This window comes from Ruditapes philippinarum, unplaced genomic scaffold (genome assembly GCF_026571515.1).
Source record: "Ruditapes philippinarum isolate M1 unplaced genomic scaffold, ASM2657151v2 ctg3047_1_1_1_1, whole genome shotgun sequence".
NCBI lineage: Eukaryota > Metazoa > Mollusca > Bivalvia > Venerida > Veneridae > Ruditapes > Ruditapes philippinarum.
The window spans coordinates 49,431-67,224 of record NW_026860700.1 but is presented as its reverse complement, the minus strand read 5'-3'; the positions used below and the strand labels follow the sequence as shown (position 1 = coordinate 67,224).

General features: G+C 30.5%; 1 protein-coding gene across 1 annotated transcript in view; it reads left to right on the top strand.

The window, feature by feature from the left end:
* The window catches only part of LOC132713103 (receptor-type tyrosine-protein phosphatase mu-like), a 138,191-nt gene that overhangs the window by 102,544 nt on the left and 17,853 nt on the right, over positions 1-17,794 (top strand). The window contains exons 10-17 of the mRNA XM_060695572.1: positions 1,152-1,289; positions 2,136-2,273; positions 3,406-3,543; positions 14,757-14,906; positions 15,280-15,411; positions 15,733-15,871; positions 16,654-16,811; positions 17,157-17,311. Coding sequence (XP_060551555.1) covers positions 1,152-1,289; positions 2,136-2,273; positions 3,406-3,543; positions 14,757-14,906; positions 15,280-15,411; positions 15,733-15,871; positions 16,654-16,811; positions 17,157-17,311 — 1,148 coding nt within the window. The remainder of the gene's footprint in view (positions 1-1,151; positions 1,290-2,135; positions 2,274-3,405; positions 3,544-14,756; positions 14,907-15,279; positions 15,412-15,732; positions 15,872-16,653; positions 16,812-17,156; positions 17,312-17,794) is intronic.

Below are 17,794 nucleotides of genomic sequence, written 5' to 3'. Positions count from 1 at the left end.
CTAGCTTATATGAAATGATTCCACTAATTATATTCAATGTTTACAAGAAAAAATCTAAATGTGCTAAAAAGTTCATGACACACAATTATAGCTTTCAGAATAATGCCCTTTATCTGACATCTGTCTCTTGTCGGGATTAACATGTATTCCAAGTATCATATTTAATTTACCTTTAAAAAAGTTTTAGTAATGAGCTTCACTATTATCTCGACTCTTTCCCAGGAATAATCGAGTTCAAAATCGGTTTCAAACTTTAACATTATCACATGAATTAAAATATGTGTTAATATTGATTAAGATTGTATTTGTTTTATAAAATGTATTTCTACATCTCAAATCTCCGATATAATTTTTTATGGTTAAATGCATATGGTTAAATGTCTTTGTCAATTGCTTGTCCTTTGAAACTGAACATAAAAAGGGGTTGGATTAACACGCAATTTTTGAAGATAGTTCTTATTGCAACCATTTAAGCCCGAAATGTAAAATGTGAACAGTTAATTGTAAAAACTTTGATAGGGTCGTCAAACACTTCATAATGCATAATGATTCAGGTCCGGTTTGACTGAACCAGATTGATGTCTGTTCTTGGACGGCACACGTTTGGGTTATGTGCCATATTGTAGAATCGTTTTATATATAAAGGTCGTAGGACGTTTGTGCGCATTTGAATGTTAAGAGTAATAGCACATAGTAAATAATAATCAAGTGACGAATGCCCCCCGAAAAGATTTCTTAAGCATGCAGGTGTTATGAAAAGAAAATAGAATGAAAGTAACAAATTGCTTTTGTATTGTTCTTTGTATTATTGTTACCTATAATCTGTAATTGCGATAGCGTGACCCTTCAAAATATAAGTGTGACCTTGACCTTTGAAGAAGGGGCGTGGTTTTTGGATGCGACAGAATGTTGTCACGTAGTAGACATTTGCGTTATTTTAAAATCCTTCTATGCATGACAAATTTTCAGTCGGGACATGAATTTGAATCTTCAAACTCTTCTCGAGAGAATATGTACCTTCAAACTATAAGTCAAGATGTGATACATTGATGAGGCTTTCACAATATACAATCTAGTTAAAGTATAATCACAGATATTACCTGTCCTCTACTTTATTTTCCTTTTGTATAAAATAGATAACATATTTACAGAATGTGACGATGGTAAATGGGGGATAAACTGTAAAAATGAGTGTGGGAAATGTTTAACCTCACCATGTAATCATGTGAATGGACATTGCAAAGATGGATGTGCTGCTGGTTATAAGAAGACATTGGATTGCCGCACTGGTATTCTTTATAAAAGACGTATAAGAATGTAAAGTGATAAATGGTTATCTGAAATCATGGTAACATTCATTCCGAGTTACTGAACTGAAATAAGATTCTAAACATTTCATTGCTGTTCAGGATCGTTTTAATTTGAAAGCTTACATTATCAATATCAACGTTTATGACGAAAAACGTTGCTAAAATGATTTTGAGAAACAAACAAAATAATATGTTTGACACAGATTAGTTATTGCGTCTTATACATTTAACTTTTTTCAATTTGATATAGTTTTAGATACGTTTACAGCCATAGTTCTGTTTTCATTATCGTGTCTGTTTATAACATTAAATTAAACGGAACATAAAAAGGAGATTGAATTTATACGCTTTGCTTTAATATAATTCTCAGTGCAACCATTTAATCCCGAAATGTGAAAAATAGTGATCTGTGAACACTTGGAAGTGCACACACATCAAAATGCATAATGATACAGGTTTGATTTGACTTAACCTGATTGATGCCTGTTCTTGGACGTGTTTGGCAGTAATAAATGCAAAACGTTGTTATAATGTGCCATATTTCAGAATTGTGTGATATCGTGGGAAGGTCGTGCAAATGTGGATGAAAAGAGCAATATCACATAGTTAATAAAAACCTGCTTGTAATGCATATTATTTTTAATATTATTTAGATGTTCGATATAATTAATACACTTTAAAAATAATGTGCGATATTTATAAAGCGAGACTTTGTTTACATTAATGAGGCATTCACAATATACAATCTAGTTAAAGTATAATCATATATATAACCTTTCCTCTATTTTATTTTCCTTTCGTATAAAAAAGTTGACATATTTACAGAATGTGACGATGGTAAATGGGGCATAAACTGTACAAATGATTGTGGGAAATGTTTCACCTCACCGTGTAATAATGTGAATGGACATTGCAAAAATGGATGTGCTGCTGGTTATAAGAGGACACGGGATTGCACAGCTGGTATTTTTTTATAAAAGACATAAATGTATATCAGAAATCAGTCGTATATAAAGTCGTGGTAACATATATTCCGAGTTAATGAACTGAAATGAAATAAGATTTTTAACATTTCAATGATATACAGGATCGTTTTAATACACTTCAAACACGGCGAAATGCATAATGGTCCAGGTTTAGTTTGACTGAACCTGGTTGATGTCTGTTCATAGACGCGTACGGCAGTAATAAATGCAAACGTTTTAGTTATGTGCCATATTGCAGAATTGTATGATATCATTTTGTGAAAAAAGACTGTTTTCATTGAATAGTCTTCCGTTACAAGTTAAATTGCTATAAAACTATGAAAACTGCTTCAATACTAATCACACTTGGCACAAATGTTGACTGGACCATTGCCTTGGTTATAACATGCTCAGTCTTAAATTTCCCGTTACCATACCAACGGGGGACATCTCAAAATTGCCAAAAATCACTATTTTGCGATGACTTTTTCCATCAAAATTGATTTCAAAGTGCTGCAACTTCTCAAGAGATAGAGATAGAGTCAAGGGCTTTTCATCGTTGGATACACATTTCCTTATGATCAGCCTGGGATTATATTTTTAGCCTCTCACAAGTCCAAAATTTTCTTGGCGATGAGGGGGTGGGGGGGGGGGTGTTGCCGCCACCCTTCAAACCCAAGAACAGAAAGGGGAACATCCCCTTCTGGCAGCGCCGAAAAAGTGGTCACTTTTTAAAACAACGTTTCTCAAGCAAAAACAAGTGATGGTGGCCTAAATAAGGCATTTTTTCACCATTTGTGACAACAAAAAGGGGGATAAAAGGGCGTTAAAAGGCGTGTTTATCAGGTAATGGGTTAAAGTCGTAGGAAGTTCGTTCGTGCACATGTGTATGTAAAGAGATATATCACATAGTTTATAAAAAATCGCTTGTAATGCATATTATTTTTAATATTATTTAGATATTCGATGTAATTAATACATTTCAAAATACTGTGCGATATTCATAACGCGATACTTTGTTTACATTAATGATGCTTTCACAATATACAATCTAGTTAAAGTACAATCACATATATTACCGGTCCCCTATTTTGTTTACATTTTGTATAAAATAGTAAACATATTTACAGAATGTGACGATGGTAAATGGGGCATAAACTGTACAACTGATTGTGGGAAATGTTTAACCTTACCGTGTAACCATGTGAATGGATATTGTCAAGATGGATGTGCTGCTGGTTATAAGAAGACATTGGATTGCACCGCTGGTATTTTTTTTATAAACGATGTATAAGAGTGTAATGCCATAAATGTATATTAGAATTTGGTCGTATATAAAGTCGTAGTAACATTTATTCCGACTTAATGAAATGAAATAAGATTCTTAACATTTTAATGCTGTTCATGATCGTTTTAATTTGGAAGCTTAAATCATCAAAATCATCGTTAATGACAAAAAACGTCGTTAAAATGATATTGAGAAACGACCAAAATGGTATATATAACACGGATTAGTTATTCCAGCTGATACATTTAACCCTTTATCATTTTGATATAGTTTTAGACATGATAACAGCCATAGTTCTGCTTTCATTGTCATGTCTGTTTAATAACATTCAATCAATACCAGTCTAGATATCAGAAAATAAAACTGCATTTCTTTAAATTTGATATAACAGGCTCCATTTACGTTTTAATTTTAAAGATCCTGTATATTGTAATAAAGGATGTAACAACATTTAAGTGAAATTTTATATATGTATATAATTATTCTTTTAATAAAATTTCCAAACATCAAAGACAATGTTAAATATGTACTGAAAATGTTTATACGCATTAAAAGTTATCATTAAAAATACATGCATTCATTTATTATCTCAAATTTTGGCTAAGATTTTATCGCAAATAAATTTCTAATTACCTGCCTTTACTTACATGAAATGTAAATTCGGTAATATCTTTACAAATAGCGCTTTTCGGAACTTACACTATTTGTAGATCTTCATTTGAGCATCATATTTGTTATATAAAACCATAAAAAATGTGAGTTACATGATGTTTATGAATATCTTTTTCACTAGGCACAAGACTTTACGAATTTTAATGATTATTTTCAAAACTTTTAGATCAACGTGGAAGATTTTAGCTATAAGGACAATTAACATAAGGCAACCCAATGTCGCCACTGTGATAATTTGGACAATCTTGGTAGAGGTCCGCTAGCAGATACGCCATGCTAAATATCTAAGGTCTATTCTTTAAGGATTCAGGGAAGATCATGTATTAAGTGTTTATATAAAATTTTATATTACGAAAACCAATTGCCCCGAGGTGGGTCGAACTTTGTTTCTAGAGCTATATTTTGACAAAATGCAAAATAATATTGACGAACTTAGTTAGAAATATTTCGATAATTAATTAAACAGAAAAAATATGTATTTTGATTTACCATGTTATCTGTAAGTTTAGGTTTAAACTTAAAAACATTGGTTATCATATTTTTTTTCCATGTTACAACATTCGCCTATTGTTTAATCCTTTTATCAAACTTAAGCAGGGTATCTGAAAGACCCTTTTGTAGTTTCTGGTCGAAGATTAGGAAATACAAAGCTTACATTCAATATCTGACACAGTGGTTAACGACAAACCTAACAACAAGTAGTTCTCAAAACAGCTTAAAACTAGCGATTTAAAAAAAGATTTTTTTTTATTTTGTTACAAGTATCCAACAAATTACAACGCATTCAAAGTTTAAAAGTAGCGTTGGTTTAAAGAATTGTCAATAAATGCACAATAACAAATTACGCGGATGAATATAATTTTAATCAATGAAAAAGCTATTTTTAGCGATATTGATAACCGAATGCTACACAAATAAATCTGACTGTCGAGTAGTGGAATACATAGATTGTTCATGTCGGACTGTTTGGGTGAGAAGATTTTCTCTAAATTATTTACATTAATTTTTAACAACAGGTTTATCGTGAATAAAATACCTCGAAATTAGTAAGGATTACAAACCCGAAATGTAATGGAAATTTTAGATTTAGAATCACTTAATTGTATTCAGGCTTTGTTCGTATAACTTCTCCGTGGTGCAGAGGTAACGCGCTAGTTTAGTGTGTGAGAGGTCTGAGGTTGAGGGGTTCAAATCCCAGTCGAGGCAACTATTTTAAGCGTCTTTGTTAAGGAAGTAGCAACTATATGCAAGTATAAAGTATGGCTGTCATAAAAAATGAACATCAATGATTTTTGATGCAACTCAAGTTAATATGAATATGCGAAATGTCGTATGTATCAAACTTATACAGGAAAATACATACAGATATACAGTACATTTAGATTGCAAAGATAAGAAAATACAACAGACCTTGCAGCCCTTTGATTTATTATAAATTTGTTTGAAAAAAAGTCGTTTACCCAATGCATTCAATGTATAGAAAACTTGATATATATCCAGGTTACCGCACTATCTGCATATACTTTTAAAGTCAAACAATTGAATTGGAAATAAATTTTACAGTCTCGCTTTTAGAATTTACACATTCATTTTCACGCTCATTTTCTAAAAAAGAATAGATGTTTCTTTCATCTGGATGGGGTTGGGTTTTCCTCTGCACCCTGATACAAACCAGATGACATTTTGTTCTTCTGTTGATAACTTATTGAATGTCCAACTTGAAAAATTGGAATCGGTTAGTTCTTGAAAATTATAATTACACTAAGATTTGCTGAGCAATAAAGACCTTCTCTGTTCAATTGAATCTTAATGAATGCAAAACCTGTTTCACCATTGTTTCGGTTTTTGGAAGGTAGCTCTTAATATTTAATAACAAGCTAGGTATACAAATTATTTTCATATCATTGAAGTAATAAGAAATTCATGAATAGAGTAAAGACATATTTTAACAGCGGTGTAACCTCTCCCAAACAATAGCACCGACACACATGAAAGCTCGACTGTAAAGTGTTAACCCTGTCAATAGAATGTTATATATATAAAGGAGAAAACATTTTGATAAACCTATATAATTATTTTATAGGTTGCGTCCAGGATACTGTCTATTATCTTACAAATGTGCCTTGTCATCATAATCAAGTATAACAATTCTCATGTTGATATCTTTGACAGTTTTGAAATAATCCTACAAATAACAAAACAGTCATAGTTTCAAAGGTGCATAACCTAAAATTAAAGCTTTCAGATTAATATAATGCCCATAATCACACATCTGCCATTTGTCGTGATATAACGACTTTTTCTTCGAAACGACGAGTTAAAAATCGGGTTTTAAGACGAAAGAATATTTACCTTTAAACATAAATTTAAATGTGTCTTAAATTACATTTAGATTAGATTTGTTTAATAAAATGTTACTTTTACGTTCTGAAATGTCCGTGATAATTTATGATGGTTGAATACAGGTTGACAAGATTTCAAGATTCAAGATTTTATTAAGGCACAAACATAATGTCTATTGCCATAAACAATAATGGCGTGTATACATACATATAAACATATTAACAAATGCATAAAAGATCTAAATACGAGAAAAGTAATATTACATATATAATATCACAGTCATGAAATAAATATTAAGACTATTATAATTAATGTTTGAAATTAGTTGGAATTAGCTACCAGTTGTTTCTCTAGCTAAAGTTGCATAGTAAATAAATTGAGATAATTTCTTTATAACATTCTGTTGTGAGTTATTCATTAACATTTTAAATTTGTGTACATTTGGCCAAGAGCAGTAGTATTTAGGTAAATATTCTCTTCGTAGATCAATGTAATACGGACAAGCAAGTAAAAAATGATATTCCGTTTCCACTACATTCATATTGCATTTTAAACAAAATCGTTGATTTCTTTCAATATTTCTAAATCTTCCTTCTTCAATCATTAATTTATGAGCAGAACATCTAAAACGTGAAAGGGCTATTCTATATTTATTATTTATAATACAATCAAGATACTTCTCTTTTCCAAACGTGCTTTTTATTAAACTATACGTATCAAGTTTGCTAGAATTATTAATTTCAGAAAACCATTGTTGATAATATTGATCATATATACGTTGGATAATAGACTTAAGAAAAATAGAATGTGGGTTATCAAATAAGTAAGAAAAGCCTAAGTCTTGAAGGAGACATTTTACATCATTGGTCCATTTATTAACAAACTGATTGTTATTATCTGTCATCATCATAAGTTTATACAAAAATGAATCTGGATTCTTAGCAGTTCTAAACCAAAACTTTACAATACTAATCTTACGTAAAACAAGAAGGGGAACTCTACCTAATTCACCATATACGGTAGCATTGCATGTTTGTTGTCTAACACCTAAAACTTGCTTCATAAATTTTTTATGAACTCGCTCAATATCTGGTGAATTATGAAAGCCCCATATTTCAGACCCATAGTTAAGAATAGGCATTATCATAGAATCAAACAGTTTAATTTTTTCAGAAACATTCAATGACAAGTTATCAAAAAGCGAGTTGAGTGCATATAAAGCCTTGAAGGCTTGCTCAGATAAACATTTTTGTGCTTGATTAAAGCTACCGTTTGATGAAATTGTTACACCCAAGTATACAAAGTTTTTAACAATATTAAGAATTTTATTATCGTAAAGAAAAACATCATTTGAAGGTCTATTGCCCTTTTTACATATCATTACAACTGACTTGTCGGGGTTAACAGTTATTCCCCAGTTTTGACAATATAAATGTAGTTTGTCTAATAATATTTGTAATCCTTCTTTTGTATATGAGAACAACACAGTATCATCAGCAAACAATAAAAGAAATAATTTTAAATCTTCCATAGAGAAAAAATCTATATTGTCATCGTATAAAAAGTCATACATATCATTAATAAAAAATATAAACAACAGAGGAGATAATGGTTCTCCTTGTTTAACGCCTGTGTTACAATCGAAAAATTCACTTAAGGAGCCATTTACTCTTACACATGTTTTAACATTTTCATACATGACTTTTAACATATTTACAATTCTAGAAGACGCTCCGTGTTTTATTAGTTTTAACCATATACCATTCCTATAAACAACATCAAAAGCTTTACGAAAATCAATAAATGCACAATATAATGTTTTATTTTCATTTTTTATTACTTTATTTATTATTGAGTTAAGAGCAAAAATACAGTCTATAGTACTTTTATCTTTACGAAAACCAAATTGATAGTCGGACAGCAAATTATTACTTTCTGCCCACCCTCGTAGGCGAGAATCTAACATAATTGAAAATATTTTTGAAAAAAACACTAGTTAAAGTAATGCCTCTATAATTATTTACATCACTAGAGTTTCCCTTTTTAGGCACGGGAACAATAATTCCTTTTGTCCAGGTTTCAGGATAAACACAATTTATATACATATAATTGAACAATTTACAAAGGGTTGGTGTAATTATATCTTTACACTCTAAAAAAACCTCACTTATTAAATTATCAGAACAGAACAGAACAGAAAATTTATTTGTCTAACTTGAACATTTACAGTTCATCGTTACATACATACATACATTTATTTACATACATGAAGTAATGTGACATTTTATATAACATATTAATAGATTATTATATACAAATAATACATATATATAAATATATTGCTGTATTTAATTTCTAATTCATTTTTTTTCTTTAAATATATGTTTGAGTACATTCTAGTGATGAGTCTTTATTATGTCTTTTTTTTTAATGATTTAATGAATTCCTTCGAACATCAAATGCTTTTTTACAATAATTGGCTAATTTATTTAGAATGTTTGCATTTGTACACTGTAACAATTCAGTAAATTTTAACATACTTGGACGTGTATAATAATATCTAGGAATGCATTGTTTCCTTAATGTTGTATAAGCTGAGCAAATTAATACAAAATGAAATTCATCTTCAATATCATTACATTGGCATAGTTGGCATTTCCTATCATTTCTATCAATATTTCTATGTCTTCCAGTTTCAATAAAAAGTTGATGAGACGACAAACGTAATTTAGCAAGAGTATATCTTGAAATTGGACATTTTATCTTTGTTAAATATTCTGATATTTCAAAAATAGGTTTTATTTCTTTGAATAATAAAAGTGAAGATCTGGATGAGATATCCTGTCTCCAGTTATTAACATATATATCCTGAAGTCGTGTACGAAAAATTACTGTAAACTTATTTATATCTACTGAAGAAGGAAACAACCAAACATCATTAAAACCAGCATTTTGTAATAAATCTCTTACTTTTGAAGCCCAATTGACAACATTATTATCTTCAGCATCCTGTCTTAATTTACTTATGGTACTTGATAAAATACAATTATTGTTTTTTTTCATCATGTAACTTTAAAAAAATACTTAACAATCCTTATTTCTCTATCTATATATAAAGGGAATCTACCCAATTCACCATAAACAGCAGAACTTGTAGTAGAGATTTTAACATTTAATAACCATTTCATGCATTTTCTATGTACTCTTTCAATAGTTTCTGCTTTAATAAAACCTCAAACTTCACTCGAAAAATTCAGTATAGATACTACATAAGAATCAAAAAGATTTAACATAATTTTTACAAGCACTTCTAAATCTCTCGTTATGGTAAAAAGCTTTGTCTGCTAATATTTTAGTTACATTCATTAGATCCACCACTAGAAAAAACAATACCTAAATAATTGAAACATGAAAAAATTTCTAATATTTCCCCATCATAATATAGATGTTCATCTCTATTCATTCTCCCCACTTTCTTGAAAATAACAACCTTTGTTTTTTTAACATTCACTTTTAATTTCCACTTCTGACAATAATCTTTTGACTAATTTAATGTTTGCTGTAGCCCGTCTGCCGTCTCTGAAAAAAAGTACGGCGTCGTCAGCAAATAGTAATAGGTAGATAGATAACTGATCTAATGTTAAACATGAATTACTGTCATTTTGTAAAAACACCTCTATATCATTTACGAATAGTGAGAACAAAATGGGCGAAATTATCTCCCCTTGTAATAGACCGACATCACAATTGAAGAAATCTGACAATGTATCAATATGTCGAACACATAATTTAACCTCATTATACAAAGATCTAATAACATTAAAAATTCTTCCATTTACACCATTCTTTATTAATTTGACCCAAAGGGCATTTCTATATATTGAATCAAAGCATTTCATTAAGTCTACAAAAACAACAATATAATTTCTTTTTTTGTTTAAGCTGTCTTTCAATAAAAGAATGTAAGAGAAAAATAGCATCAACTGTACTGTAATTAGATTTAAAACCAAACTGTGCATCAGTGAGAATATCATTTACAAGTGCCCATTTTTTCAAACGTTCATTTATTATTACAGTAAATAATTTAGCAAAACAACTTATCAAAGTAATACCTCTGTAGTTTGTAGGTAAACTTGAATCGCCCTTTTTAAAACAGGTATTATCATGCCGCTTGACCATGATTTAGGAAAACATTGTTTATCTAAAATATAGTTAAATAAAATTTCCAAAGGTTTATCTAAAATATCGATTCCCTCTTTGAAGTATTCGTACATAATATGATCGAACGAACAAGCTTTATTCGTCCCCAAAAGTTTAACTGCATTTCTTATTCTAGTAACAGTAAACGGTGCATCTAACTCATCAAATGTAGAATTTATGTTTTCACAATTATCATAGTTATTTAAAAAAGTTTCTATTTCAACATCTTCTTCTATTGAAAACTCTGATGTAAGGTTCTTAAAATGATTAAAAAATTCTTCCATTTCAATACTATCATCTAAACAATTTGCCTTTTTCTTACTAAATAATCTCCAAAAATCTTTTGGCTTTTTATTCCTCATTTCTTTTAAAGTTGTTGCTTGTTTTCTATTAAAATTACTTTTTACTTTTCTACAATGGTACTTATAATCTTTCTTTTTGCAATATAACATCTCTTTATTTTCGGCAGTTTTGTTAGCATTGAATTGCGATACTGAATTTTTATAAGCAATATATTTTTGTTTACAACTTTCATCAAACCATTTATTGTTTATATTATTATTACTATCGCAGAAAAACGTGTTATATGAGATCGAACGACATGTTTCAAAATAAACATTTCCTTTATCAGTCAGGAATTTAGTAAATATATCTACCATTTCGTTAGGATCATGGTTATTTTGTTTGCATTCATATAATTTTTGACAAAGTAGTTCAACGTCGCACGAAATATCGCGAATAAATTCATCTCTATACTCAGGATTCCATTTATAAACCGTGCGTTTACGTGGTTCTGCCTCAATCGGTGAAGTCATAATTTTTAATGAGAATGAAACCGGAGTGTGATTTGAGTGCGTTGTTAAATCATGAACGCGAAAATTAGTAAATGTTTTCAAAATTGCATTTCTTAGTTAACAGGTAATCAATTACGCTGTTTCCGTTATATGTATAGCAGGTTGTGGTTTACCGATATTATAATCCATATCTAGTCGTCCGTTTACAATCCGAATTTCTGTGGATTTACAAAGATCAAGTAATTGTTCCCGAACCGGTTTTGATACGTGATCTGTTGACGCTCGCGGTAAATACGAGTCAATGTCTGAATAACCATGATCCGGTAACTGTATATCATCATGATTTATGTAATCGGGTTTTAAACCTGTCCTTGAATTTGTATCCCCACAAAACATATACACTCCCTTTATTTTGATAAAAAAGTACATCAGTTTCTAATCTTCTAAATAAATCACAGTCATAACATATTATGAAACAGGAGAATTTTCTGGAGCAATGTATAAAGAACATATATAAACATCATTAGGCAACATAAAATATTCTTTATCTAATTTCAACCACATGAAGCAATCTACATCGTTTTTTACCAATTTCACACCTTTAACGATAGAATTTTTAACATATGCTAATATACCACCGCTGCTTCTCTTAGCTCTTTTATTTTGATATTTTCTGAAAGAATGATATAACTTATACCCATTTAATTCTATTTTTGATGATTTATTTGTCCATGTTTCGCTTAAGAATATGATTTCAAAATTTGATATAAAATTCGTGAAATCAGAGTTAATTGTTTTTTATTTGAGATAAGCCTTCTATATTCCATGAAACACATCTGATTTCTGCTCCGTGGTGGTCCTATCTAAGACCGGAAGTCTCGTCGTTGTATAAGCGTCCGTCAATGTAGAGTTTGTCAGTTACTAGGTAGGATTCCTTCCCAGCCTTCCTTGCGTCTAACATTATCGGAATCAGCTTCCGGCGGCGTTCCATAACTTCATTCGGAAATTGTTGGCTAATACCGTAGGGTCTATTCAATTTTTTAGCGTCCATGCGCACCCTTTCTCTGTCTGGGAAATAAGCAAATTTTGCTACAATTGGTCTATTGTTTGAAGGCTTGAATTTACCTATACGATGAGCTCGGTGAAGTTTAATCTCTTCTGTGGCATTTTCGTGACCTAGCTTCTCTTCTATTAACGATAAAATTATCAACACCTCCGCTTTTCCCGCACTTTAATGATGAAATTGCTTTTTCAGTTTCTGATATTGTAAACTCTTTATCTAATTGTAAAATAACATTCTCTTCTAAACAAGCCTCAGCCAAATTACTCTCTGTTTCATCATTGCTAAATACATTGTCTACTGAAAAAAGGGTTTTAAAAATTGTTGGCTAATACCGTAGGGTCTATTCAATTTTTTAGCGTCCATGCGCACCCTTTCTCTGTCTGGGAAATAAGCAAATTTTGCTACAATTGGTCTATTGTTTGAAGGCTTGAATTTACCTATACGATGAGCTCGGTGAAGTTTAATCTCTTCTGTGGCATTTTCGTGACCTAGCTTCTCTTCTATTAACGATAAAATTATCAACACCTCCGCTTTTCCCGCACTTTAATGATGAAATTGCTTTTTCAGTTTCTGATATTGTAAACTCTTTATCTAATTGTAAAATAACATTCTCTTCTAAACAAGCCTCAGCCAAATTACTCTCTGTTTCATCATTGCTAAATACATTGTCTACTGAAAAAAGGGTTTTAAAATGTTCTAAAAAATCCTCTTTGATAATATCACTCGCTGTTGATTTTTGATTTAACGTTTTTCTTTCCAAAATGTTTTGGTTGATGTTTCGCTAAATATTGTAGATTTTGCTTTCGATTATATTGTATTTTGCACGTGCTATGTTTTTTTGAAATTTTATAAGATTGCGTTTAGTTTTTTAACAACATTGTGCTTTCAGAAGATTTGTTTTTCCTATAATATCGATTAGCTATTCTAAACTCCCGCCGTGCCACCTCGCAGTCATTGTTAAACCAGGGACTTTTATATTTTCTTTTATTTTCATGTTTCTTATTTTTTTCAATTGAACACTTCTTACCAAAAATATTAAATGCTTTGTCGTAAAGAATATTTGATATTTGAAATACACCATCATTAACACCGATTTCCTGCGATACAATATTGCTTACAATATTATCTATATTACATAATTCTGATAAAATAGCAGATCTATAACAATCAGTTTTATTTTCATCCCATACGATTTTATCATAAAAACAACTATTATTACAAGAACATAAATTTGTACAAGGATTTACAGTTATATCTATTTCAATAGGACAATGTGTCGATATAGAGTATAAATCGTGAACTATAAAGTTTGAAACAAGGGGGAACAACTCGTGCGAGCATAATGCATAATCAATCAGGCTATTGCCGTTCGGTGAAAGGTTCGTGTAACTACCAATACCGGCATCGTCACCGACCCTACCATTTATAATACATATATTGCTACTTTGACATAATTCTAATAATCTGTTCCCGTGTGTATTGATAACTGTATCCATAGAAAATCTATGGGGAATGTTAGGATTATTATCACAATCATCACTGTGTTCAATAGTTGAAATAAATTTCTCAAAATATGAACTACTTTGAACGTAGTCTAATTTACTACCACATCTAGAGTTTAAATCACCCATTACGGCTAATTGACCTATTTGAGAGTATTTACGAATACCTTTTTCTAAGACTTCAAAAAAACCCTCTTCATGTAAAGTATAATATATGGAATTACTAGGTGGTATGTACAAGCAGCATAAATAAATATCAGTTTGTAATTTAAAGAACATTTTACATAGTTTAATCCACATAACTCCACTAGTATCTGTTTCTATCACTGAGATACCCTCTTTAAATTGTTTTCGGTAAAAAAGACAAATTCCTCCATGACCCCTTTTTGACTTCAAACTTTCAGGCCTTGGTACTGTCACACATTCAAATTCATCTATTTGATATATCTCATTATCTTTTTGCCAAGTTTCGCATAGAAAAATAATGTCAAAGTTAACAACAAAATTAAGAAAATCATCGTCCTTAATACAATTTTTAAGGCCCTCAACGTTCCATGACAAATAATTGTATTTATTTTTAACTCAAACTAAACAGAATGACTAATCGATTTTTTCTCAGTATGTGACAATGGATTTTTTGGCAAAAACTGTCAGAATAGATGCAACAACAACTGCTTATGGTCAAAGGCCAGTGCATTATGCGATAACGTGGACGGCACATGCTTAAATGGCTGCAAAGAAGGATATCATGGATCCCAATGTGACATTGGTATGCTGTTTCAATCTTATTTCTAATTTTGATAAAATTTGATCTTACATGTCTTACAAAGCTGCATATTTTACAGATTGTAATATCAATAATTATGGTTAGTTGTTTTTATATTAAAACTAAGCTGGATATTCTGTCGGTGTCTGTTTATGATTGGTACGAGAAATGACTTGAATCTTGAGTAAAATAGAAATTACGGACTACCTAAAGAAAACCTAAGAAGAACTGAAAATGATGAAGGCTCGGATAGGGCCTTATTTTGACTGAGTTGAGACACCGTCTATGACCCTCGCACTGGTTTAAACAAAGTAACACATTTTAAACACTTTTGGTATTAAAATAATGTTTAAATTTTGGTTGTCATATATTGAAGAATGTAAAGATGGGACATACGGTAATTCCTGTGTATTCAACTGCAGCCAGACTTGTGATGGAATTTGTAATAAAATGAACGGGACGTGTAATCAGTGCCTTCAAGGCTGGTCAGGAGATTTCTGTGACAAAGGTAAGTTATATTATTGAAACTTAAGTATATTTTAAGTTTTCCTGATTGATTAAAAACAAGAGAATTTAGGAAAGCTTACAGTACGCTTAAAATAACAAAATAAAACACGGAACAAGCTCTGTTTAATTACACCTGTTCGTGAATGGTATTGATACATGCAAGTTATCGTCCATGCCCTGCAGCACCGACTTAAGCGGATTCAAATATGACACACTCATATTTTGTACAGTTTTTCTGTATTTTTAGCAATACATATGAAGAAATAGATTTAGTATGTAATGCATTCTTTTCTATTACTAAATGACTTTAATTCTTATTCAGCGTTGATTGAAGATTTTTCACCATTCACTGGCGACACCTCTGGAACTGCCGGAATAGTTGGTGCTTTGACAGTACTTGTTATTTTAGTATTGTTGATAGTTCTCGCAGTTTTCATATACAGAAGGAAACAAAATACTGAGTAAGGACGACACATAATTGATATGATTATTTATCTAATTTATACGATTATTTGTTTATTGATGCATTCGAATATTGTAATAAAGTAGTTGGTCAAATTTGCATACCTTTTAAATATTTATCTTCAACGTATTTTAATCAAGGAAAACATTGTCTTGGCAAAAGCGCGTTTTGATTTACACAATACCTTAATTTCTTAATTTATGATATCATATGTTTTACAAAATATTTGTGGTACATTTAATTGTATATGGACGAAAATGGTTATTGGTTAAACATAAATGGTTAAACATAATTCAAGAAAACTATAATGTGAATGTTTCACATTGTGGTTTTAATTACGTTACTATGGTGGATAAAAATTGTCTACTGCTGGTTTGACGACATGTAAAAAAAGTTTGATACGCATTCTTACACCTTTACACTATCGTCTTATCAAACAGATAATGCAGTCAAGATACAATATCACGCGATACATGCACGACTTAAAAATAATGCTTACACGTCAAATAACGTCATATATTACGTCTACACTCAACATATTTATAAAATTCTCTTTTTATAAGCATATTAGAATATATAAAGATGTTATTTTTCTCGCATTGGCTGTCGTGATTATAATCCTGCGCATATGGACACACACCGTGCATTAATTTACGACAATATACTCAAAATAGGCGAAGATAAATAGAAAAATCACAACAAAATGTCATTCTGTAACTTTTGTCTTGTCTTGCTGTTTAGCTTCCTGGAGAGATATATTTTTGTCTTTTCATTTCAAAGAAGGAGAAACAACGAATTAACAACTGTTACCGAAACCAATCGAGATATTAAAGATGACAGGGCAAATGTAAAACTGGAAGAACCAAGCAACAGCGTGTCGTATGTCAATGCATCGGAGCTGGTGCATAAAATGCGGGAAATCAATGCAGTATCAAATGGTATGATTTTGAATTGATAAGTTTCACAACTGCCTTCTAACTAAGTATATTCGAAATACCCAGCAGATAAACACTGATGCAGTTAGATAAAAGCTTTAATACAAATGAGAACAAAGCAATTTTGTTTCCATTTATTATAAGGATGGGTCTGTTTATTAGTTACGTTTTGAAATAAGCATGATAAGCGACATTCAAATTCGTTTGGTAGGAGAATTTAATTCAGAAGCTAGAGGTAGATTAACATTTGGTTGCAGTGTTATAAGTCATTATTACATGACGTACCTGCATTTGTGAAATAAATATAATTCAAATACTTTAAGAAACACTAACTGTTTCTGTTCTCAGATAAAGGTAATGGTAAAAGTACGTTTATTGAAGAAAGAAAGGTAGAGGTCGAATATAGTATCCCTAAAACTGCACAAGGAGTTCTTTTGTCAGAGTTTGAAACGTATGTGAGATCTGGACTAGCAAACACAGATATTTTCTTTCAACAGTTTCAGGTAAAATAAATTCATAAAGATGATATAGTGTTATTGAACATTATGATTTAGATATATTTCACTGAAACATAACCAGATAAAATACAAAAGTACAGCACTATTCGAGTAAATATAGAGCATCTCTTTTGGCCATGCATGTAAAATAAATATAAATAATGTTGTTAAAACTTTTGCCTTTTTCAATACGAGTTACTTTTAAGTATACAAGTATTGTTCGTCTATAATGCATCAAAATTCAATAATTTCGACCCTGAAAACTTTTAGGATTTGAAATTCTTCTCTATATTTTTAATGATTTTAATGATTGACTACTTAAGTTGTTGTTCAAACACACTTTGTTCCTAGACTGACTATTTCAGTTGTGAAAGGAAAAAATACTGTATCAAATTAAATATTTTTATTTTATAAAGTTAATTAACCTGAAAATTTAATAAGTTTACATAAACTTATAATCGATTGTCGAAATAGTTTTGTCAAAGATTG